Genomic DNA, 26,711 nt, shown 5'->3' on the forward strand with positions numbered 1-26,711 from the left:
AAGTCTTATTTACCAGTCAAAATAATTAAAATAGTTTTAACATCAAGCTTAAAAATTAAACATTTAAAAAAAAAATTGACAGTCTTAATATCACTTGTACTTGAATCCCTTTTTCATAAAATTTATAACGTCACGAATAACTAACTCAATATAATCAGAAACAGCTAACAACAAATTGATAGAACCAGTCAGGGATATCCATTTGACAGTCAAATCAGAACGAGAGACTGTAGTCAAAATCGTGTGTAACAACCTTTTTATCTACAGTAATTTCCGTAGTCAAGAATTTCTCTTTCTGGAGACTTGAGAAATTATTATTTGTACGACTAGCTTAAAATTAATACATTGAGGAAGATCGATTCAATAAAAAGTGCAAGAATCATTTTGCCCGATGCTCAGCAAAGCAAGGTGTCCAGAACTTCGTATTCAATGTAGAGTTTATTTAAGATGGTGAAAAATATTGAGATTAGCTTGAATTTCTATCTTTTTGATCATTTCAAAACAAAACTAAAGAAATTTCACTACGAATTAAGTTTCAAAAACTTGTTTCTTTACTAAATATATAATATATATAGAGTTTATTAATATATATTAATTATATTAAATATTTAAGTCTTTAAAAAATAATAGATTTTAATTTTTTAATTTATTTGCCGGTTAGTTAGTTTTTTTTTTTTTTAATATTTTCATAATTGATTGGCAAGATGTAATAAGTTTTTTTTTATATTTTTTAATATTAAATAATTACCTCTAAGAGTTTTTTATTATTTTTTTTTAATTTTTCATGTTTAACTTCCGATTAAACCTAAATATTAGATTTAATCACGACACATTTAAAAATATTTTTTTATATTTATTATTTTATTTACGCAGCTGCAAAATATTTTTTGTATTTTTTTTAATATAATTATTGTTTTCTGAAATATATTTATAATATTTTATACAACTAAAAATTACAAATTTTACTAAAAAAAGACAAAAATAATAATGAAACAAATGACAATTAAAGCAGCGGTTTTTTTTATAGCACAATGGCGGCGGCAATTGTTCGTTGCTTTTTTTTTTCATTTCCACTATTTTTTTTTTGTTTCTATCGAGTGTGTATAAATTATGTTCGTGTACGCGTGTGTCTGTGTGTGTGTCGTAGTATTTTATATAATTATCAAATCACAAAATTAAAAAATTATTATTAACAACAAAATCGAAGAAAAAAAAAACAAAAATAAATAATTATATAACATTTTAAAATATCTATATACGTCATTTATATAATATAAGAGAAGGTGGGCGTTTTTTGTGTGGATGGAGGAGGATGGCACGATATGGGAGTAATGGACCTAAATATAAATATGCTGTAAAAATTATGAAAAATTACTACGCTTTTGATTCATAGATTAAAGAAAATGGTTTGCTTGTACCGCTCAGATACTTTTTTATTATTACATTTCTTGGTGTTATTCAGATGCGAATTATGAAAATTTCCTTCCAAACGCCGCCCAAAAATATAAGCTACGAGTTTTATCTGCCTTACAAAGATATCCCAAAGGAATTTTAAACATTAAAAGCCAATCCGTCCATCGGATTTTAAATTTGAGCCTTATGATGTTGATATCTTAAGAACCATATTTATTCAGAGCTGATTTTATTGGATACCATGGCAAAATACACCAAAAAAGTTATAATATATCGGTATCCGATCGTATCGAATGGAAATTTTCTTATAACTGGTCTAAAGTTTTAAAGTTTGTTACAATTTGAAGTTCTAGAATTTAAAAATTTTAAAAAGAATTTAATTCTTACTTTATCTCGAATATTTTCATCCCGAAAGCACCCCATTATAAGTATAGTTATAAACTTAGTCCATAAGGTTTAGCTTCGGAGTAATTAAACAACCCTTAAAGTTCGCTGAAGTTACACTCTCCCACACGCATACATAAATTAATAACCGTTTAGAAATCCTCGATGTTTTAAAATCGTCCCGCCTCGCTTTATTTTTATACTTCTCGATTCTGACAGATTTGAAATTTGATAAATTTCAGTGACAAACTTCAATTTTTTAATCTGTGACCATTTCAAGTTCATAAAGAACTGAAGGAGGAAAAATTTAATTATTTCAAATTTAAGTTTTGTTTTCATCAGTGCTTGATACGTGTAACTATCACGTAAAATTATAACCCTAAACATTGCCGACGTTATAAAATCGAGACAATCAGACCTGTAGAGTACTCGTAACTCTAGCTACCTCGAAAGTACTTGGAATTTTAAAGTCCATAATTAATGATCATTTTAAAAGACCCAAAATTACTTTTTTTTGTTATGTCGCACGCCTAATTGGTTCTAGAACTGTAAAAATGGAACAAACTCCTTTTGAATAAAGAGAGCAAATTTACTTACATTTTTAAAATATTGTAAAAGATTTTCGGTGATGAAAATTGGACAGGATGATGTATGGAATTTTATTTAAACTGATAGAGAGATCGATCGGATTTATTTTAAGGACGATGCGGATGTTGTAAATGTATCCAGAGAGAAAATTGTTCATTGTATAATAAAATTTTGGTTAGCATTATTTTTCATCAATATGCTCACATACCTTGTACAAAATTTCACAGCGTCTAGATTTGACCACCTTGTAAATAATTAAAAGTAAAACGTGTAAATATTTATTGTAGCTACGCGTTACCATTACCTGAACTTTGGCTTACGGGTCGATATCGTCGGCGTGTTTCACCACGTTCACTTGTTGTTGTTGTCACTGATGTTGAATTTGTTGTTTGTTGTGCAGATGTTAGCGGTGGTGTTATGCTACCACCACCAGACGGTGTTGAAGATGTTGTACAACGTGGTGCTAGTAAATTTGTTGGTATACCACGTACACGCGTTCTACATCAACGATTGACGGCAAATGTGAAATTTGATTTTTATTTGTTTATTTCCGTCGACGACAAGCACGTAGCCAGAGGAGATATTCATTTTACTTTTCCATTTCTCTAAAGTTCAGTCGATAAAAATTCTGGCTACGTAGCTAGTCGAATCTGGTACTTCACTTACCTTGTTAAGTCTGTTGAACCAGGTCGTGTGAAGCGTAAATTTAATTGTGATGGATCTGTAACGTATTTATCACTAAGTTGTCTTCGGCGTCTTCGTAATGCTGGTGTTAATTCGTTACCTAAACCTGGTTGAGGAACTAGAAAATATGTATATTTGTAAAAACAATTACTTTTGTTTCAAGGTATGCGCCTACTTACGCATCGGAATACGAGACGAGGCATTATTTCCTAGCCGAAATCTCGCCCAAGTTTTGAAATAATAAATTTGGGTATAGAAAATTGCGATACGTAAATAGTGACGCATTTTAAAACTCTTATAAACACATACCTGATGCTAATGATCCATAGCTTACGGAATTCATATCCATGCTTGGAGGACCTGACCATGATAAACATTTTGAGAGCCGTGCATTCGATACGGGAATACGACTTCGAGATGAGTTATCACTAATTAACTGTAAAAAAAAAAATTAAAATTATGTATGACGTCAAAAAACGGAAGTCCAGGCAGTTTTAGCATTGACTTTGAAGGTTTTGTATTGGCTAATATTTTGTAATAATTTGTGGATACTTACTAATTCCTTATCCTTCGAACTATGTTCATTAGTCTTATTATGATCATCGATTTGATCCAAATTATCTATATCGAAAGAACGACGATGACCGCCTAACAATATTCCACTATTCTCATGAGGTGAAGAATTCTCGCGTTTTAATAGCATATTATTCTCGGATGCATCATAATAAATAGATGTATCATCCAATCCAGGACTTAATTTATAGCTACCATTTAAAGCTGCACCACTACGAGTTCTTTGTAACTCAATTTTTTGTTTATCATTTAATAAGTCACGATTCCCTTTACTGCTTCGTATTTCCGGATGAATATCTTTATCCGGCGATTGTTTATTTTCTCTGGCAGTTTTTAGAGTACTTTCCGAAGATTGATTTGTTTCAGAGTTTAAAACAACATTTGATTCAGGTGATAATTTTTTAATATTATCATCTTTCTTTTCCCCAGTGGAATTTTCCTCAACTTTGTTTTCATTTGTTTCAGCTTCGGCTTGATGGTTTTCAGCTACTTCATTTGTAGGTTCAGGTTCATGGACATTATCTTCAGTCATGCCTTCCCCAGCTGCAGGAGTAGTTTCTTTTGGTTGGGCAACGCTTGATGCTGGACTAGATGTGATTACGGTTGTTTGTAAATGTGGATCCAATGTTGGTGGTTGACTAGGTGGGGGTACAGGTACGCCGTTAGTACCACTGCCACCAGATGGAAGCACATGAATTTCTAATCGACCTGTAACTGGTTGGACGGGTTCTACTTCATCTACTATTTCATTAAGGTGCATTATCTGAAACAAAAGATCAATACGAAATTAAAATTAATCTATTCCCGAACGAAAATCTTTTTTTCTTACCGGTAAACTAAGTTTTCGCAAACGTTCAGCATGACTATCAACATTATCCGGATCACAACGTTTAGCAATATTTCGTACAACATCCCACAAGAATAACGCTTCATCAAATGCAGCTTGTTGTAATAATGGCGGCGATAAACCTGTACGTATAACATCACCCACGCACGGTGACGATCGACATCGTGATAATAACATAGACGCTCTGAAAAAATTTATGTTTTCATAAAACTAGACAATTTTTTAAATTTGCAATTGCAAAAATCAACAACCAAATACAACTAATTGCAACATTTTAGCTCAATATTTTATATCATTAATTCGATTAGCACAATGTTAATTTATGTTTTGATGTGAAAAGATTCCTACATGGACCAGATCAAAACGAAAATTACCGAGTTAATCTTTAAATACTGAGAAAATATAGAGATAAGCTATTCCCACCCGAATTTCTTTTATAGAGGTATACTGGTAGAAAATTCTATTTAATTTCATAAAGAGAACACAAGATGAGAGTAGCTTATCACAAAGTTGAGCAAAAGCCTCAAGTTCTGATCCATAAAGGAAAAAAATGAAAGAAAGTTAAGAAGCAGTAAGAAAATAAAAAATAATGAAATAAGTAAAGCATTAAAAGTCAGAGGACAAATTTAGATTTAGATCCAAGTTATTAAAGTAAAAAGTTTGATAACTAGAAAGTTCGTAGCTTGAAATACATGTCTAAGATACAAAATATTGGTCTAAAAATTTGGGAAAATTTGGCTATAGGTAGTTTGATTTTTGTAGGTGAAAGAACTCTACACACAAACTTATTATCATTTAACTACTCAAAAATTGTACACATTTTCTGGGGTAGAATTCTACAAGAAACGATAATATTGCAAGTGTTCCGAACATGTGTTCAACGAATCGAATACAACATCAAAAATTACATTTTAATTAGGGTCTAATTAGAGAAAATCTGCAATAAAAATGGAATCCCAATAAAAAAAAGGTATATTGAGATCTCAGTTGCAAGATTCTAGCTACTTCTTAAGAAAAACACATATAGAGACGATTCATTGACTATTGAACCATTATTTGATTAACACTAAAGGAATTCATGCAAGATATAAAAAACGTTAACAACATATAAAGGGAATCAGCAAGAATAATATTTTACTTATAATTTTGTATCCGATATTTGTGTTTTTTGTGAAAAAATTGGATTTGGGCGATTCGAATATAAACGGACCAAATTATGACGGGGTTATATCGTATTCTTCAATAGGAAGTTTCATAAAGAGTTTTTCTGCATTGCAAATAAAAGAAAAAAGAAAAAAATATACAAAATGTAAGCGCAAAATCAATCATTGTCGATGGTCATCTTTCAGGCCTAAATTATAATCGATAATACGTTAAGTGTGTGTTTTCGTAAATTAGTATTGGTATTAGACTTATTACTATACCTAAAGTGAGAAAAAACTGGCAGATGTCAAAAATCAGTTCACCTCAAAAATTGTTTTATTTAATTTATAACATTTCTCACAAAAAATTTTGCTATTTAGCCGAGTTATAATTTCAGAATAATGTTCGTCTATATTTTATACTGATTGGATAAGAATACTGATTGAACTTTTACTAAACAAGCTTACTGAAGCGTATGATGTAAATTTTGAATAAGCGAGCAAAGCAATTATGCGCCGAACAAGTACTTTATCGATTACAAATCACAATTTTCCTTATAAGATGACCATTGAATTACAGTAAAACCTCGATACGATACATTTACAGTAAAATTTAACTTACTTGGCTTCACTATCTTCACTAATTTTCGAAAGAGGTTTTTCAAGTCGTTTAGTTACACTTAATTGCTTATTCTCAATCACACCAGACTCAGGTGGTGTACCCCCTCCACCTGTACACCCGCCATTAACAATACTTAATTGAGCAATTTTATTCGTAACATCGGATGCAATTGCTTCATTAATATTGTTTATACAATCCTTTTGATTTGTTTCATCGGGTGGTAATATTTTATTAGCATTTTCATTCGCTAATAACGTATTACTACCCCGATGATTTGGTGTTTCACTTAAGGCAAATGATACTAGTTGATTTTGAGCACGATGTTCTGGACTTTCTGGTTTCCAATCATTGTCCGTCGTCTCTTCACTATCATCAAATTGTGATTTCCATTGACTAGCTAATGTTAAAGCACCACCACCGTAACGAGTCACTTGTTGTGACACATTATCGTCGTCAATAACGGCAAATTGTGTAACAGAGTGATCACCTCGAACACTGCGGCTACGACGTTGTTGTTGTTTGGAAGCGGAACCTTGTCGTCCACGATCGCTACTATTTAGTACAAGATTTGGATCACCCTGTGAATTTCAAATTAAAACATTATTTCTATCAGATTTAATATTAAATTGGATCCAAATTAATCTAACGCATTTTACATTGAAAACCTAATATGAACATTTAATTATAGTCTTGTAGCTACAAGGAAATTTTCTTTTAATTATGGTTATTTATAAAAAGGATCATTTCGAGACAGAGAATTATTCAAAAGTCACTTCTTGTCCATTTGATCAAAAACTAAGTTTTTGCAGGTCTATTAAATGCATTTCATAAGAAATGGCCAAAAAGTTTTGAAGTATATTATTGTTTTTTTCACTTCTCTGTTACGGTCGGAGCACCTTCATAAACAAACAGAATATAATTGGATATATTTAAGAAAACTTTCTCGAAGTTTCAACTGAACCGAAGTTGTGCCTATATTACAAGTTTTTACTTGATAATTAAAGGCTTACAAGAGTCAAGGAACGTAAAAAAAACTCGATTTAGGATCATAATTTACCATTTTTATGAGTTCAAATGAGAGCTCTAGTCAAAGACCACAGTTGGAAGAGTTGAAAGGAAATAATATTTTGTTTACAATTATCAAAAAAAAGGATAAATTTTTTTGTTAGTTAAATGAATAACAGATGTACTAAGAAGATAATTTTCTATTATATTCATCAGGGCTGAGATATTTTAGTAATTTTTTAATGATCTATTCTACCATTTCTAAAACGAAATGATGCAATTATTTTAAGTATTTTTGAGGTAAAATGTAGATTTAGAGTGGTTAAAAACGAACCAATATTAGTACAACATCCTCTTTCTTATTCCGAAACAAATTTTGCTCTATGTTTTACTATTTTCGAATAGAGTTTTAGATGCAAAACTTGTAGGGTTATATTGGTTCATTAATCATTCCAAATAAACATTTTCACTTAATGATACCTAAAAAACACACTTAAATGTTTTCTGAATGCGAAAATGCTAGATTAATTGAATCAACAATATTTTAAGTCTATGAGTGTAATAATTTGCACAAGAACGCATGCGTGTTAATTACATACTACATTTAAATACTACTAAATTTCTACGTAATTATTTTACTGGAATACTAAACCCAATAACAAGGACATTAATTCAAGGTCGAGTTTTTTTTGTAAGATGATTACAAATAAAATCAGAAATAAATACTGGTGGCAGTCTTTTCTTAGGTAGTCTTAGGAATACATTCCGGTTATAAAAAAATAAAGCTATACTTTAAGCTTTTAATTAATTTCTATAAAAATAAATTTTCTTTAAAATTATTATCGATTTGAAAATTACTTTTAGTGCAACGAATTATTTATTTAAAAAAAAGTGAATAACCGATTTAAAAATGGAAAATTAAACGAAAAATCCATTCAAAATGCAAACGAAACTTTTGGAAAGGGAACGTTCAAATCGAAAAAAACTATAATAAAAAAAAAATAAAATAAAATTAATTTAGTTATTAAAATTAGTTGCAAGAATTAATATTATATTTAAGAAAAAATTATTATTTAAGTACTCCCGTACTTTTCCCGTTCCCAAGCTCGATAAGGGAGGTGGTGTTGCGGTCTCGGTAAGTACCCGAGGGGAAGCTAGTTCTGTTGTAGTGGGGGTCTGCGGCTGTGCGGCAGCAAACTCACTCACCGTTGCCGGTGCTGTCATAACACGTAATCGTACAACACTTGGATTATTTCGATTGCCCTGCAAATATAAAGAAATATATGAGTGTTGAATGTTTTTAATTAACAGAGAAATCTTTCTACCAATTTTAGAAGGGACTAAATTTAACAAAATGATACTAACTTTTTGATTGGTATCAGAACTTGAACGAGCCGATGCAACAACAACATCCACATCGTTATCCACGACACGATCTCCAGCACCAGAATCTTGTTCCACATTACTGGTTGTGCGCCTTTTCTTTGGACTACCATCAACTTGATTTGATTTAAAATCAACTACATTATTCCATGCATTTGGTACAACGCCCGTAGCATTATGATTTTTATCTACGCTCACTGTAGCCGGTGCACGAGGAATTGGTTGAGTTTCCGTTGCTAAGGCTGTTGTTGTATCGTCTACTCGTCGCCGTGATGATTCCAATTGTGCCTAAATAAAATCCCATCAGTTAGTAATCATACTTTTTTAATAATAATTAAAAACTGAGAAACTTGTCTTACTTCTTTATTGTCAGTCGGTTCGACATTTTCTTGATTATCACGCCCACCAAAGAATCGACCGCAACCATGCCGTTCACGTAAATGATTTGTGGTCATACTGACAGCTGGCTGTTCCGTAATTGCTGTGACATTACCGGTTGTCACATTCGCCACCTAAAAATATATATATGTTCATAAAATATATTCACAACAAATGAATAATTTTCAAATTTGCATATTATTTTTACCTGCTGTGATTGGTGAGTATGACTAGGATTAATAATATTCGGAGAGCTTTGTGGAATTTTCTCCCAATCGTATGGATCTGATTCTTTAACACCACGTCGTCGCATACATCGTTCAAATAAAGCGATTAGCATCTGTTTAACAAACAAAAATTAACAAATTTTCATTATAAACTTTTCGAAACTTTAAAGTAGTTTGTCTCAGCTAATTAAAATCACACACCTGATAGTCTGGTTTATCAGCATACTCCAAACTTTGTATATGTTCGAGGAATTGTCGTAAATCTGATGGTAAATGCTTTAACAATAGTCTATGGTCATATTTTTCTTTCATTAATCCCACCTGAAAAACGAAAAAAATTAAGTGAAAACATTTCAAAGACAACCGAAAGATTACTCAACAATTCCAAACAACGTAGAATTCAATGGTTTTCTGATGAAATCATTAAATTCTATCTAAAAGTATCGTTTTTAAAATTTGAGTACCTGTTCCTTATCTTTAACTTTCCTCCAAGGCAATTGTCCATTTACAAATTCAACTAACATATAAAATAAGCTCCATAGATCGTCGTGACGACCCATTTCCCGATTTCTGTGTGCGTTTAATGAAGCATAGCGCACAGTGCCACGAAAACCAGCAGCAGCACGTGGTGCTCTCACTTCTCCATTACTTGTTGTGTATTGTCGTGCCAATCCAAAATCTAACATATATACGCGTCGACTATTATGAGGTAAACGACCCATTGAAAAATTACTCTAAAAACGGAAAAAAGTTATAAAAACGATTGTTTTCCGAAGTAAATTGGCCTTAAAAGTTTGGAAACCTAAATGGCGGATACTGATGAGGAAAAAATTTTGTTACATTTTTTTTCGTATTCTTTTTACGAAAGAGTTTAATTATTATTTCTGGACTTTTGGAAGTAAAAATTAACGGAATAGACTATTATTGCTGTGTGCGAGGAACTTAATACATACAGGGCCGGATTAACCCATGCCGGGGGTTAATCCGCCCCCATATGCGACAAAATACCGTACAAATTTGTCTTTTTAAAATTAGACGACCTCTTGTGCGCGTGCCATTTTATAAAAATTTGCTTTTAAAAACCGGCTTAATAAGGTGGAAATCAAAATTAAACTTTGTACCCATTGAAACAGGCGAAATAATATCTTCACAAAAATTATTTTCTACATAAAAACTGCAGGGTCTTTATTTGTTTCCAAACTTTCATCTAGTATAAATTTCTAACGTACAGGTTTAATATCACGATGTAAAAATCCAACGGCATGTATACTTTCTATTGCTTTTAAAATTTGCAAACCAAGTCGTAATGTTGTTGACAAACTAAATGCACCACGTGCTTGTGAACGCCGTAATTCAGCAAGATTACGACCTTGTAATTGCATGACAACATAATTAAAACGATCATTCCGTCCACAACCGATAAAACGACAAACATGTTCACGTCCCTGTAATTTTTTTAATACGGCTACCTCCATTTTTAATACTTGTTTTGGTTGCCTGGCACTTTCCACTTTTAATGCCACCTGTTCTCGACTTACAAGATCCGTACCCTCGTATATTTCGCCAAACCCGCCACCTCCGATTTTTCTTACAACCTGAATATTTTAAATAACAAATCGATAGAAAATTGTCTTTTGTGTATTTATAATTTTTTTCTGTTACCTTCCATCTCTCTTTTACGACATGCCCTGGTTGAAGGAGATCTTCGGAGGTCATTCTGATGTTGTTATTCTGGTCTGTGGAATCGAGACCAGTATGTGAACTGGTTAACCTACTACGCCTGTAAAATAAATACAATATTGATAACTCATTTTATTTAATAAAAATTATCAAGACATGAGCGAGCAATGAAACTCGAAGCTAATCGATAAAGAGATGTTCCCCAAGAGACTGAAGGAATTTTAATGGCTATAACTAAAAACATAATGACCTTGGATTACTTTCAGCCCAGAAAAACTACATTAACTATAGTTTACTCGGATTGAAATGGTCTTTACGGTAGCTCGCTTTAGAAAAGTAATATCACGTGATTCTAACGCCACGCTTAACTAAATATCCTTTATCCAACCTGAAAAAACTTGGGGGAAAAACGGTTAGTAATTTCAAAAAAACACCCCATTAAAAAAGTTGAAGTAACTCCATAGTACCTTACGAAAACCAAATGAATAAGCGTTTTCAATAAAATCTAATATCTTCCTGTATTCATTTCACGAAAGCTCATCGAACACATTTAGAACATACCGAGAATAATTAGCAGCCAATAATTAGCAAACAAAATAACTCTATTCCTATTTGTAACAGTTTCAATCATGGTTCAATATGGTTTTTTCTAAGCATAGGTAAAAGAAAGCCGAATGACAAAATAAGACAGTATAATTTGACATAAATTACTAAATAATAAATTTTTGTTTCCATTTTAAATTTTCCTTCTATTTAATATTTAAAATTTTTGTGTGAAGATAGATAGCTGTTATATTTCGAACGTCGAATTGTGACATCCACTCGTGAAGGATGTAATTGAGTCTAGCTTCTTACTTACCTAATTAAACTAACTATATTAAATTTGTTAAAATAATTTGAGACAAGCAGGGCAGTCAAGTCTAAAGAAGAAAAAAATTCGAGCAAACATTTTTTTATTTACCGAATACGACAACGGAATTCGAGGTCATTATCATTATGGCTACAAAATAAAATGTATTCAAATTTGTCATTGATTAATTAGGGTGGTCTTTCCGAATGCGGTATTTTTGTATTGCCCCTAAAATTTGTGAAATATTTTTTTAAATATTAATATTTAATCGATGGATGAAAAACTAGGAAATTACGCAATGCAGAAGTATGAAAAATAAAGCATACCTTAATGAACATTTTGAAAAAATAATGCCATAAAACAAAGAAAATTTACTATGAAAACAATGAAAATATTGAAAACTGTCAATAAAAATTGACAAAATGTCAAAAATGACGTTGCATGCTGTTTATTAAAAGAAGGATTACAAATCGAAAAAAAATTTATCAAGCCAAAAGGAAACTATTAAAATGAAAAATGAAAACATATTTTGAAAAATAAAAAGATTTATATCGTTATTTAAATAAGAAAATAAATTTTCTAACAGAAAATAGAAAAATTTTGTGAAAGCATTTACTACAATTTAGAAACAAAAATGTGAAATACAGTAAGTTCAGCTGATTTTGTACTCTAAATATACCACACAATGAAATGTCAAAAAATTTTCTTTCATATAAAAATAATATATAAAATTTCCATACTTTTTTGATAATTAATAATCAATTGCCAATAGCCCATTATTGATTTATATAAATTAAGTGCATGATTTTGATTTTTTTGTTTATAAAAACACTGTGTGCATTTGCATGATTTTTCTGTTAGATTTGAGTTTTCTATGATAAATTCTTACTTTTAGTAGGTGAAAAAATCAATACTGGCACCATCTTGAATCTTTTGAGACTATCGTGAAGGTAGTAAAGTTCATAGATATATTATACAATAGATATCATCGTTGCTTTTTATTGTTGATTTCAAGTTAGTTTGTTTTTTATTATTCGAGGTAGATTTTAAAATTGTAGAAAAAATTTACACTGCACCGGTTTATTTTTTTTACGTTTTCAATAATTCAGAAAAAGAATTTTCAATATACAGACAGTAAATTTTTCTTAGCAACTTTGTTTTACTATTTCTAAACAAAAAACTGTTTTATTTGTTGGAGATAAAATAGTATTTCACTCAATTCTTTTAAGATACCGGGTAACCGGTAATTTCGAGATATCTCAACTTAACAATTATATCTAGGGATATCTCTTCAAAATAAAGTTACACAACATGATTGTTGAAATTTGTAAAATGGAGCTTAATTAATTGGCAGACTAAAGCGTAAAATTTGTTTTGAATGTCTTTTTATTCAAAATATTTTGAAAATCATGAGCCTTATTCAAAATATTGTAAAATAGTTTTGGGTATAAAATTAAAATATTAAGAAATATAAGCTTATTTTTGGTAAATAACACCGAAGCTAGATAAGGTTAAAACTCAAGATTTGTTTGGTCTTTTCAAATCTTTTACTATGTTGAAATATTTCCATTACTTTTCTTGAACATTAGAACTATATTGTTTAGAACCAATTGTTGTTAGCTTCAAGTCTTCCAATACTTATTTTTATAGGCAATTCTAAAACATCTATGTTGAAGTATTGCCGAACCCAAAGAATAAATTATTAAATCTAAACAAAATATATATATTTTTATTGAGAAAATATCATATTAATTTTGTTAAATATCCGATGAGAGATGTACGACGTTCGATGTCGAAAATATCTATCGAAAAACTAAATGCCTAAGAAATTTTAAATGAATTAGCGTATTTGATTTCACATGTGAATAAGTTGTTTTTCTAATATGATATGCTCAAGAGGTTTTTTCTATTTCTACTGCATTTTTACTTCTTGTGTATTGTTTTCAACGGGTTATTTTGTTCGTTTACTATATAAAAACTTAATGAATGGTACGATTGCATTTGATTTGCTAATATTTGTTTTATTGATTATCAATAAATTTTAGATTGGGAGTTTCAATTTTCTTATCAGTCCAAATGACAAAATAATTAAATTCTTATTTTTATTAATGTAATTTATTAGTACAGGCCACGATATTATACTCTACTGGGAGATTTCTTGGCGCAATTTCTTAGAATTATAGGAACTTTCGTACCGAAATTGAAGCGATATCGTAAAAACTACTTACAAAATCGTTAAATAAACCCGATTTTTGTATAAATTGGGTCTAAATTACCATACATAGCAAGTTGCATAATTCATTCTTCATTTTTTTTTTAAAAGAAAATCCCTTATGAAATTGCAAAAAAGTGGGAAATTTTTTTTGTCTCCGATTTCGTTAAAACTCAACACATAAGGTAATTTTGACCCAAAAAATACAAAAATCAGGTTCATTTGATGATTGAATGCGATTAATTTCTGAAATGTAGCCAAAAATCGTAAACAAGGAGAAGTATAGCTATGTAGCTTATCAAGTAACTCAGTCAGTTGTCGTTCAATTGCAAAATCAACAATATTTCCATGTTTTTGAATTTTCCGCTAGATAATTTCTTGCATTCGTGCAACGTATCGTGTTGACATCATAGCATTTTATGAAAATTTCCCATTTGGGGACGGTAGAATCATATTGATCCGAGTATGTAATATTTTATATTTTGAGAAAATAAAGAAAATGTTTTAAGTTTTAAGTATTTTTTCAGGTTAATATTTGTAAAAATAAATATAGGACTAATTCGGTGATTTTATGAACACCTAGACCAAAACTTTGTTCGTAGCATCAATATTTCAAGCGTTACAAACTTGGGACTAAACTCTTGGATTGGTATGGAAGAATTACATTTACCCAAAACGTGCCCACATCTCAAAATCTTTATTTTAAGAAAAAAATGATACTTGGATCACTATGATTCTACCATTACAGGATTTAATATCGTGACCTGATAAATAGTAATTTCAAATTAATGACGCTTACAAATACATTATAAACTATATAATTCTATTTAAATAAAAATTGAAATGTTATTCAAGAGAGAATATAATTTGCCAAAATTTTGTTTATATATTCAAATTTTATTTATATAAAAACAGACAAGTTAAATTCTTGTCATCGTTTGGTCGTGTGGATGTCAAGGTTGATATCATATTTTAATATTTTGTATTGGTAGGAATAATCAAATTTATATACAATTCTAATGCAAAAAGAAAAACTTAAAATGAAAAGAAAAAAAAATGTCCGTGTAATTCAGTGTCATCCAACTATTGATCACATGAAAATATTAAAAAAAAGAAAAGTAGTGAATATATTTCTCCATATAATATTTACGTAGTGATAGGGAGAAAGTTTTTAGCGTGATGAAATTAATTTTAACGGTCTATCGCATTAAAAAAAATAACATAACAAAAATGGATTAATTATGTAAATCAATTTTAAAAAGGAGGTTCCTTTAGACGAATACAGGACATACCGGCCACTCCCAGTAGAAAAAAAATTTACAAATTAAGATTTTCGATGGTAAGGGAGGTGTTCACAACAACTTCTTACGCTCTACAATTTATTTACTATTTCATATACATAATATTCTCCAATTTTCTGAAACTACTGCTGAAAAGCCTCTAAGAGATTTTTGTTTTCAAGATTATCGGACCTCTAAAATTTAAAATACTAATTTTAGTCCCAAGTTTGTAACAAAATTTTGATATAGGTGTTCATAAAATCACCTATAAAATATAAATCTATATATATATAAATGTCTGTTTGTCTGACTGCCTAAACAGATGAACCGATTTGGATTTTTTTGTTTCGTTTGAAAGGTAATTTAATGGGGAGTGTTCTATATTTCAAGCACGAGAGGGTTCCGTACCCGGGACAACTAAAGAATAGGCGATGATCCTCAAAATCGGTTCAGTTTGGAGAAGGAAAAAGTCCGTACCAGAAAAGTTTTTCGGGGTTTTTTTAAATTTTCTAAACTTCACTTGTTCTATCTTAAACCTATAACGCAAATTATTGCTTAAAAAATATCTCCGACGTAAAATAGCATATCTTTTTGCGGCGAATAATCTTCTTTCGGGTAATCGAATTTTCATCAAATTTTACCAAGAGAAATAATCACTCTTCAATCATATAAAGGCGTAATTAAATCGGTCTACCCGTTTGGGAGCCAAGATGAAGATGCAGACGGACGCTTTAAACTTATAATACCCTTCTTAAATTGCTCTTGAAGTACTTGAAATGTTAAACCACATAAAATCGAAAAATATCTCCACTTTTAATTTTCTTTCAACAATAATATTGAATTCAAATTAAAAAGGAGATGACGTAGATAGATATTTTATTCCGGAGGAAGTAATAATTCAAATAGCAGATAAATATCTTCCGTTTTATTAATAATCTCGATAATGAAAAAGCAATTAATTTGAAATAAATAAACTTGTACATGTTATACGATGACTCATATATATGTAAAGTAAAGTCCCAATGACCCATATTAGATTGCTTAATGAAATCCTATCACAGATTATTGAACACTTATATATTATCGAATATTATTAGCGTACGGAGAGCAGTTACAAACCAGCTAGACGAGAGGGAAGGAAGACGATGTGGGAAGTGTTTATAAACCATCAATAGAAAAAACTAATCATATTAAAATCTGACATATTTATAGCTGAGCAAAATTATTATTTATTAATTTAACAAAATTTATTACATTTAGTATATCAATTTTTTACTGCTTGGTTTTACGTATATAAAAATAAAAGACGGACGCGTGTATGAACACCATAGAACCTCTATTCACAAACTAAAGAAGACAGCTAAATTTCAAATATATCTTTTTATACCATGTATATGAAATAAATCAAGGTATACTAAGTTTAGTCCCAAGTTTGTAACGCTTAAAAATGTTGATGCTACGAAAAAAACTTTGGTTTAGGTCTTCATAGAATCACCTAATTATTCCATTTCCGTATGTCTGTCTGTCTGTCTGTCGTCTGTCGTCTATCGTCAGTCGTCTGTCGCCCGTCGTCTGTCGACTGTCCGTCTGTCATCACGATTAGTCAAAAATGAAAAGAAATATCAAGATGAAATTTTTATAGTGTGCTTAAGACGTAAAAAGTGAGGCCGAGTTCGTAAATGAGCAACATAGGTCAATTGGGTCTTGAGTCCGTAGACCCATCTTGTAAACCGTTAGAGATAGAACAAATGTTTAAATGTAACAAATATTCATTATAAAAAAGTAAACAATTTTTGTTTGAAACATTTTCTTGTAAACATCACTGTTTTCCCACGAAGGCGCTAATTAGGTGAAAATTTTGTAGTATGTATTAATATGGGAATATCAGTTATGTGTGTGTTCTATTTAAGAGTGGAAATCTTTCTTTATTTACGTGACGTCAAAAAACAAACAATTGCGTCATCAAAACTGTCTATACATGGTATTTCAACAATTAACTCAATCAATTGTTTGCTTTCACTTGTTTTTATTGAAGTACGTCTTGCATCTGAGAGCGGCTTAAAAAACGCGGGATACATGCTAATTTGCACCCTCACTGGTAAACAATGGTGTAAATAAAAAAATGTTTCAAACAAAAGTTGTTTATTTCTCTATGACGAAAATTTTTTATATTTAAACTTTTCTTCTATCTCTAACGGTTTACAAGATGAATACAGACCCAAGACCAAATTGACTTATGAGGTTCATTTACGAACTCAAAATCACTTTTTATGCCCGGAGAACGGTATAAAAGTTTCAGCTTGATATCTCTTTTCGTTTTTGAGTTATCGTAATGACGGGTGGACGGACAGATGAACAGGGATTCGGTAATAGACTTGGATGAAAATTTGGACGTGATGTTCTAATTGGTTTGAAAGAGGTGGCTGAAAATACGGAAAAACCTTTGCCAAACGCTTAAAGTGTTTCAAAGCGAAGGTTTTAGAGAAAGAAGTTAACGAAATATAGTCTAAATATTCCAAGTGTCAGTATTACTGACCGAGTCCTTCGATTCCCAAAACTAAAAGCTGCTGAAAATTCAATTTCAATTTTTTAAATGTAAGGTGACTGACATAAGCATGAAAATAGATGTACTTTAACGCAATTTGGTAACATAAACAACTCTGTTTAAACCATTATCAGTCGGTTTTGGCGTTCGCGTGTCCCCGGTCTAAAACAAAACGTCAATATTACATTATTTACGTTGTAATATGTATACAGAGGTAAAAATAAAACGTATTCCAAGAAATAGTAAATTTTGATTAGCCACGAGACCACTGTGTGTGTTTTTTTAATGTCAAAAATTATTAAGTAATGGGTGATTATTGTTAGTTTTAAGTATAGATATAAAATTTTACATATTTTTTTTATTTAAAAATTTTATCTTTGCCAAATAATTATTTGAGTAGAGATTACTTGAAAATTCGTTAACAGAACAAATTACCTTTAAGTATATTATTAATTAGATATATTTTCCGTTTTCTGGATGACGTACGGATTTTCCTGTTTCTATTTTTGCCCAGTCATTTCTATTTACGTAATATTCGACTATTACGTAATACAATGCGCCTTCATTTATAAAAAAAAATACGCAATATACATTTCTTCAAAGATAAAAATTGCTTATAAAAATAGGCAGATAATTTTATTAGTAGAAGAGGTCATGATATTAAGCTCTGCTACATAGAACGTCTATAAATTATAAGCTGATCCCCCTAAAATTATTTTCATTTTTGAAAATTGAGAGTAACGTGTTACTCTTTGTTAGGGACTACTTGAACACGACGGGCGTCGCCTTCGCAGACGTTTTGCAAGATATTTCTCCTTGTAATATTCATATCCAAGTGACCTAGTCAAACAGAGAGCAATCTTAAATATACTGCAGTGATCCAGCTATAGTGGAAAAGATAGAGCGCAATTTTGACGCGCAAGTAGATCACGTTCTGCTTTAAACTTTCGACATAATTGGATTTTTAGGCCTAAAAATTTCATAAAATAAACAGTATTTTGATATAAACATATACTTAGCCAAATAAATCAATGGAAAATTCAGGTACCAGGGGAAAGCACTTAGGAGAAATCTGGTAAAATTTTTAGCTAACTGGAATACAAATTATTCATTCCTTCTTGTTCGAGTCACCAACAATTGCTTCAGGTATCCTAACCTAATACGTAAAAGAGTATTTCTAGAAAAGCTCCGGATTTTGAAATGATATTTTATATCTAAACAATCTAGAATCTAGATCATCGCGTTTTTACTTACGATTATTTGTCAAACACTCGGTATATTATATGAGGCAGGGTTTAATAGAGTGGCCTTTTGTTCTACATGAAGGTTACATGAGAAATTTTTCTCGTGTGTGTATAATTTGACCTTGATTTAAATATCGAAGTAATCGTTTATGAAAATTAATTTAATAGTTTTATTGTTTTAAATAATTTTTTTATATATAAAGATTTTGTATCTATTTATAACTAACTATTTTCACCACCAACGCATATCAGACTTATTTTATTACTTACTTAAAATAAGTACCTAAATGAGTTGCATTAATCAAAACTTTTTTCTTAATATTATTATTATGGCCAGAGAGATGCAAGGGAAAAATTCATACGAAGTAGCTGCGTCGAGATTTCAATTTCCATACCAGTCAAAGCGATGTACTTCAATTGTTGCACCGGGAGTCTTGCGTAGATTAGGACCTATTTTTCATTTGCACAAAATTTCGTACACTTATCTTCAATCAAAGAAGATACGCTCCCAAAGTTGTGCAAAAATTCATGAATGCCGTAAAAGTAGCTTTGCTCATGCTTGACGATGTAGATATTTTGAAGAAGAATCCTCGGAGCTTTTGAAATTTTTGGGGGTTAATATTTTCCACTGATAGGGTTTTCGCAAGGCTTGATTAATGCATGTGTTCTGGAGGCTCCGAGTGTTCTGGGGGCTCCCAACAAACAAATCAATCAGCAAACGGTTGATGGAATAAGTGAGGATGCGATCTTCAATCGTAGCTTTCCAAAACTACTTACCTCAGGGACCAAATTTTTAATCCTGCCCTGGGTTTACGAGATGAAGTTTTGGTTCAAGACGGCAGACAGAAAGTTTTATTTGACTAGTATTAAAATCTCAACACAACCATCTTGCACGGAGTCTTCCCGTTCATATTCTGGACCATATTGTTAAAGGAAAGGAAAATACACTTTTTCAAAAATAAATGCGTTAAAAGGGCATTAATTAAAATATAAAATTTCTTTAATAATATTATTAAAATTAATATAATAAGCACTTCTAAATTTAGAGAGAGTGTAGGTACAAAATTTTCTCATAACGCCATATCATTATATTTATTTAACACTTTCAAACACTGTGTTTGATCTGCTGCGGTGCAATATATTTATAGAATAGCATTTGGCCGGCCGGCTAGTCAAACGCTTGCCGGTTGAATATAGTGACCAGTGTATATGCAGTTCAGTGACCTACACCGACCGACCGAGTAGGCGAGTACACATCGAGTACACACACCACCTGTTACACATAGTACTTCGTTTATTTTGTATATTTTCGTCAATATTAATTAAAATTATTTGTTTAATTATATTTATGTGTTCTTACACCTGTGTCTAGCGAACACATAGAATCTGATCATAAAGTCTTATAATTATGATCTCGGAGACTTCTTAAACAAGTTTCAATAGCTTAAAACGAAATTTCCATGAAAATTAAATAAATATTTCTTTTATCGATAGAATTGTTACGACTTTTCAATGAGATACAGCCGATTTTCAGGCACCGAAGTTTCTCCTGCTTCAAATGAAGGCAAGACAGCTTGGTTAGCAGAAATAACTTTGCAAGACATTGCATATGTAGTAAAAGAAGACCCAATGTGTGAATCTGAGATCGCTGATTAATCCAAAGTGCATGAGTAATATTATTATCCGAGTTACTCTGCCGAAATTATCTCTCAAATATAATACGCGTTTTTCTTGAAACTAGATTTTTTGAGGTGGTTGACATGATATATCAAGTTCTATTCGACCGATTTCTTTGAAATTTGCTGAGAATCTTTGTACCGCCTAAACCCCAGCTTTCAAAAATTTTGATTTTAAGTATTTTTTACAAAATTCGAAAATGTCAAAGGTCAAAAGGATAGAAATGGATTTTTTTTCCATTTTGAGAATTTTTATCATAATTCGGAGCGAATTTTAGCCGGTGTCATTGTTTTCACAAGTTTCAAATTATTTAAACCGAATTTTTACGATTTCATAATTTCACCGAAAAAGAAATGATTATAAAAAGTTTTATGAGTCAATCATGTCTCGCCTACAAACTAATATAAACTACAATGTTGTAAAGATTTCCAAGAACATATAAGTTCCAAAAATTTTCATTATGCACAATTCGTTAAAGCTTAAAGTCATTTACCTACCTACAAAATAAAAAATCATAACATAAAAATAGGTTTATTACTATTTATGTCAATCTGTCATTAAACTCATAAACATTAATCTTCCTAAATGAGTCAATGTACCTGTATACATTTAATTTGAAAATATTGTTGAAAACATATTGAAAACATTTGTGAATAATTATTTTTAAAATAGTAAATTGAAAGTTTTATGTTGAAATTAATTGTTTTCAATAAAAATAAACAAAATTTGGCGATCTCATGATAAAATCAATGTTTTTATGAAATAAAAATATATTGATTTTTCAGTTTAGTATTAAAACCAGCCTAACTTTTTTGAAAAATCTCGCACAAATTAGATGTAATCTGCATTCCGATCAACTTTTTTCAAATTTTGTCAAATGATAGTTTAAGTCATTCTAAAAAAAAGTTCCGATGGTTACAAGTAATGAAAATGACAGGATTTCATGTGATACCAAAATTAAAGTTGGAAAATGTAGGAAAATGTACTTATTTGTATAATATATGCCTATGTGTGTATAGGCAAATACATATACAGATATGTATAACTACATGCATACGTGTGTTTTTTAATGTAAGGGTGTTGTTTTTTAATTCTTATGTTTTAAAAGAATTTGTTACGAAATTCAAAGAGGAAGCAGTGTTCAATGTTCAGTGGATCAATAATATGAACTCTTAAGATCAATATTTTAAGCTACATATTCAGAATGACTTAAACTATCATCCCCAAAATTTTGGGGGGCAAATTGATTGAAAGGTTAAATTTTTTTTGGGTACATGGGAATTTGATGTTAAACAAGTATAATTTTTTGATTTTAAACAAGCCATACGTATAATTTTTAAATCCTGATTCATACGCTTTTTGAAAGAATGACGAATTCTTAACCATATAGCTTCGATAAAAAAATTTCCGTTGAATTTTTCTCTTCAGTTCAAATTGTATATGCATCAGAATTAGCTGAATAAACTTAGGTTGAAATTTTTCGCCATTGCCTAGAGGCGACGCGCTTTGTGTAAATCTGGCCCAGCCATCCCGTATTTTAGCTATAATACTTATCGCTGAGTTAGTCTGAATATAGTTAAAATTCAAGACATTAAAAACAGATAACACAATTTCGCTCGGACAAAGCCGGAACTGATATCTGCCAAATATTTAGACAGATAAATTTAAAAACAAAGAAAATAATTCAATCTTGATATTAACTTGTCATCAATTCATGGTCATGACAAAAAAATTTTATTGATTGATTACATTAAATTTAATTTATCGTAGTAGATTTCACGATAAAGTAGATAGATATATTTTAAAAAATCTTTCAACATAAATTTTAAAAAATACACAAATGTTTTTTGGATTCGAAGAATGAATATATATTTTGATTTGCGTTTTAAAATTTTTTTTGTTAAAAATAGCTCTAATATTCATTTACAAACAAAAAAAATTCACATTACAACCTTGAAATAATGAAAACTTAAAAAATTAAATTAAATTTTGGTCCTCATTCCTGATGATTTCTTTATTGTCAATAGTATTGCACGTACCGTAGGTTAATTTCTGCCCCGGAGCAAACAGTCGGCCAGATTGATAAATCAGCTGAGTGTCAAATTCAAACTTAATAATAATGAACAATAACAGGAATATCGCAATCGAGTGCCTAGAACCTAGACCTCTAGGTCTGCTGTGTCCTCTTCGGAGAAACATCGCGTGACCTGGAAGATGCTGTTATAAGTAAATGAAACTACAATATTTGGTCGAGGCCAGAGACAACGTCGAAAAACCACAGTTTCTCTACCGTGATTGCTTCCAGGATTGCTGAGCTTAAAATTTTGCACAAAACCTTCTATATCTGAAGAATGAAGATAGTATAACTCCTTGCTCTAGGTACTATGCTTCTTAACTCCCTGGTCAATTTCAATTGAGCACAGATAAACGGGTTAGTTTAAGTTACTATAGCTTTACCTGTCATGCATCATCCCCAAAGTCCCAGCAATAAAAAAGGTAGATTATAGAGCATATTGCTCTAGGCAAGGTAGACTGAGGCATGAAGTAGGTACATCCGAAGACAAGAGTATACACCCGAATCGTAAGGTAATTATAATTTGTACACGTAAATAATTGATGGTATAGGGTGCCATGTTAAATAAAATCGCATATTTTATAAGATAATAAAAATCGGTCCATTAGCTTTCAAAATATATAAGTAATACGACTTTACAAATAAAACCACTTAAAAAACAAATGACAGACATTACAAATAGATATATAGACATTAATCATGATAATGAAGAGTGTGTTTTAAGCATCATTTATAAAACTACTATAAATATAATTATTACTGGCGTCACACATTAAAATTTTGGAAACAAAACTAAAAACATTATGAGTAGTAACAGCATCCTTGTCAATTGTATCAAAATAAATAAATACAAAATGCAATAATACTTTATACAAGGTATTATTTATAATTAAGTTTGAAATGTTTTTAATGCCAGGTTCAGAAGACGTTTTATTAAACCCAAAATTCTTAATACTTTCACGTGAGAAAAGTTTATAATGGCTAAGACTTGGAAAAAAAACTACTAAGGCTCGTCAAAACTATTGAATTCCCTCAGGTTTAAGCTTTCTCCAATATATGTTCAATGGAAGACTTAAAACCAACAAAGTCTCGAGGCAATTAACTTATAAAAACTTTAGTCAGCTTTTTTGACACATAAACGTTAGTAGCTTGGCATACCTGGGGTAGATGAAGTATGCTCTCATCTCAAATTCTGAAAAGTGAAAAATCCCCCTCGTGAGAGCAACTTTTCAAGGCATCTGAACTGGGATTTGTTTCATGCTTAAGCTTGTTTTTGTTATGAATAAAAGTTACTCTATATAAGAGTTATATGGTAAAATTGCTGGCTATAATCATAGCAAGAAAGGATTTATATCGCTTTCTGTTAATTTGACTGCATTTCGAGTCGATTAGTAAGAACATTTTTTGTTAATTTTGGCCCCAATTATATGTAAAAAATTTTTTCCGAAGGAATTCGGCCAATATTATTTTTTTGTTTAAAAAAAATATTTTAATCAATATCCTACCGGGTTACCCACCGGCAACTTGCACTTTTACGTTCAAGAGCATTTTTTAAACGGGATCCTTCCAAAATTATGCATGCTCAATGACGGATTTTGCCGGGTCTATGATCATAATTTAAGAGCCGGAGTATTGTTGTAATTACGAGTTGGTTGGGTTGAGTTTGTCGACTATAGAGGATTTGGTTGGGTCTATTTTTTCCTAAATCCATATAATTTAACTCTGGTTTACGATAACAACAAATAATACAAGTTATTCTGCGTAAACTAAGTCACTAAACTAATGCTATGTGTATACTTGTATCAAATTCAGTCCGAAGTATGGGTTAAAAACCTCATAAATGTTTTATTGATCAGACTATTGATTACATTTAAAATAAACTTTATTTAAACTATAATTGGCAGAGAACTCGATTACAATTTAATTTAACCTTTAACCTCCCTTGAAAGACCTTTAAAACATTTAAAACAATTTCATATCACGTATGTTTGACCTAACATCACTCTGCACTCTGCTTGTAATGTGTTGATATTTTTAGGAAGCGGAAATCACACATGCATTGTTTAAATTTTATTTTCATTCCAAAGAACGTTTTTTGAATTGCATACCATTTCATTTCTAAATTATTTTTAACACTAATTTAACAATTCTTAACACATTTTTAATTAGAAAAACACTTAGAAATAATTGATTTTTTATTATAATTAAATTTAACAAAAAAAACTTTCAGGTAACTGAAATTTAAAAAAAAATGTAATGAACTGGGCACTAAAATAATTATCAATAATCAATAATAATATTATCACTGCAATAAGTGTATCAAATTGTAATGTTGAAATGTTATTCACATAAAAGTTTAAAATGTAAAGAACACCATGCGATTTTGAGGATCAAGGTGTGCTTTTCACCTCCCACAGGTTTGCTGAATAAATGTTTTTTGGTGAATTTGTTGGAAATATGCCAATGAATAGCACACAGCACTTTATAATAAACATCTATTCTTGCATATTCCTAAATTATTACACAAAAAAATATATATCACTGTAAATGATTCCACCAAAGTTTATTATATTCAATTAAATTCTTTTTCATGTCTATTGTTTTTAGTTCAGTATTACGATTTAAAAGAAAAGCTAAAAAAGCTAAAGGACAAGCTTTTATTGTACTGTAAAATAGGAAATTCACTCATATACATGACTATTTGTAAAAGCTAGAGCCGCTCGATTTAAAATATCAAAGATAATTTGGAGCGCCTCAAGCTTTTACAATAGTCATGTATAAGTGATTCAAAGACATAAATATTTTCTACTTTTTAAAAATGCATTAACATCTGATTTACATATGTTATTCGTATTCTTTTCAGCAAACCCTTTCATTTGATACCCATATTCATGGGAGTGAATAAAAAATAACCCTTTCATTTGATACCCATATCCATGGAAGTGAATAAAAAATAACTATAATATTTTTTGCCTCGATTACAAAAGTTTATTTCATAACTTTTTTTCGTAGAAAAACAAAAAAATAAATTACAAGTTTTTATTTATTTATTATTATATTTCGAAAATTTATTTATGGGTGAATATTTTTTTAAACTAAAGAAATGGTTTTTTTTTTTTTTTGTTGTTTGGAGCATATGCAACATCCATAAATTATCAGTTTGTGTTGATTGGAAAACATTTTTGAATCACGTGGAATATTGGGGTATTTGGATGATTATAAAACTTAAAATGAAATAATAAATTCTGCAATATCATTGTTTAAGTTTATAATAAAGTCTAATCTGCGAGGCTGATAAAACCGTAATTCTGAATGGATTTTAGTCGATGGTATAACGTTCAAATTAGCCTAGAATGAAATTTCCATGCCAGAAAAGATTTATTTATCGAATTCTTACGATTTTCTTGAGGAATCCCTTGGAAAAATGTAAAAAAATTGAAAACATTTTTTGTTTTCAATTTTAATGAAAATCATTTTTATTTATTATTACACCCTGTAAAACTTACCCTGCTTTTCATAAACATGATTAACAATAATAAATAAAACACAAGACCTAATATTAGTAGTCTTTAAAACGACCTTGAACGTTAAAACAATTTACATAATAAATTTATACTTTAATTACACACACAAAACTAATAGGTCTAGAACCAGACGTAGTATAGGGTGGGGTATTGAAATGTGTGATTTTAAAAATGCTATAAGAGAAAAGCCATCAATTTTTTCAAATTACATTTTTACCGTATTAAAAGTGGTTCAAATTCTGCGGACTTATTGCCAGTTCTGCTCTTCCTGTGGTTCAACAGCGATCCGTCATCCTGCTGCAGTTTCTCTCCCTCCTCTTTTCAGTTTTACTCACAAGAAGTTAAAAATTCAATTTATGGCTAATAAAGAAAAATATAC

The 26,711-nt window shown here is 30.3% G+C and overlaps 1 protein-coding gene across 4 annotated transcripts; it reads right to left on the reverse strand.

Moving 5' to 3' along the window:
- Positions 1-972: 972 nt before the first annotated feature.
- Positions 973-24,935, reverse strand: LOC123299619 (tau-tubulin kinase homolog Asator). 4 transcript variants are annotated; one of them, XM_044881883.1, is made up of 16 exons: positions 24,917-24,935; positions 10,909-11,026; positions 10,476-10,841; positions 9,711-9,980; positions 9,448-9,567; positions 9,228-9,359; positions 9,001-9,153; positions 8,624-8,929; positions 8,465-8,521; positions 6,254-6,831; positions 4,472-4,673; positions 3,626-4,405; positions 3,379-3,505; positions 3,052-3,187; positions 2,706-2,883; positions 973-2,629 (listed from the first exon to the last, which is right to left on the reverse strand). In XM_044881883.1, the coding sequence occupies exons 1-16, from the start codon at positions 24,922-24,924 to the stop codon at positions 2,567-2,569; spliced, it is 3,594 nt and encodes a 1,197-aa protein (XP_044737818.1). In that variant the 5' UTR covers positions 24,925-24,935; the 3' UTR covers positions 973-2,566. The 4 variants fall into 4 exon arrangements, with proteins under 4 accessions (XP_044737818.1, XP_044737815.1, XP_044737816.1 ...); XM_044881880.1 differs by having other exon boundaries at positions 8,348-8,521; XM_044881881.1 differs by lacking the exon at positions 24,917-24,935 and adding an exon at positions 12,666-12,721 and having other exon boundaries at positions 8,348-8,521.
- Between the last annotated feature and the right edge of the window lie 1,776 nt (positions 24,936-26,711).

This window comes from Chrysoperla carnea, chromosome 5 (genome assembly GCF_905475395.1).
Source record: "Chrysoperla carnea chromosome 5, inChrCarn1.1, whole genome shotgun sequence".
NCBI classification, from domain to species: Eukaryota; Metazoa; Arthropoda; class Insecta; order Neuroptera; family Chrysopidae; genus Chrysoperla; species Chrysoperla carnea.

Bases quoted from the DNA above. Each gene is read 5' to 3' on its own strand.
- LOC123299619 (XM_044881880.1), bottom strand. The intron at 8,930-9,000 runs GTAAGACAAGTT...GATTTTATTTAG, and splicing joins AACCGACTGACAATAAAGAA to GCACAATTGGAATCATCACG. The intron at 4,674-6,253 runs GTAAGTTAAATT...AAATTTTTTCAG, and splicing joins AGTGAAGATAGTGAAGCCAA to AGCGTCTATGTTATTATCAC.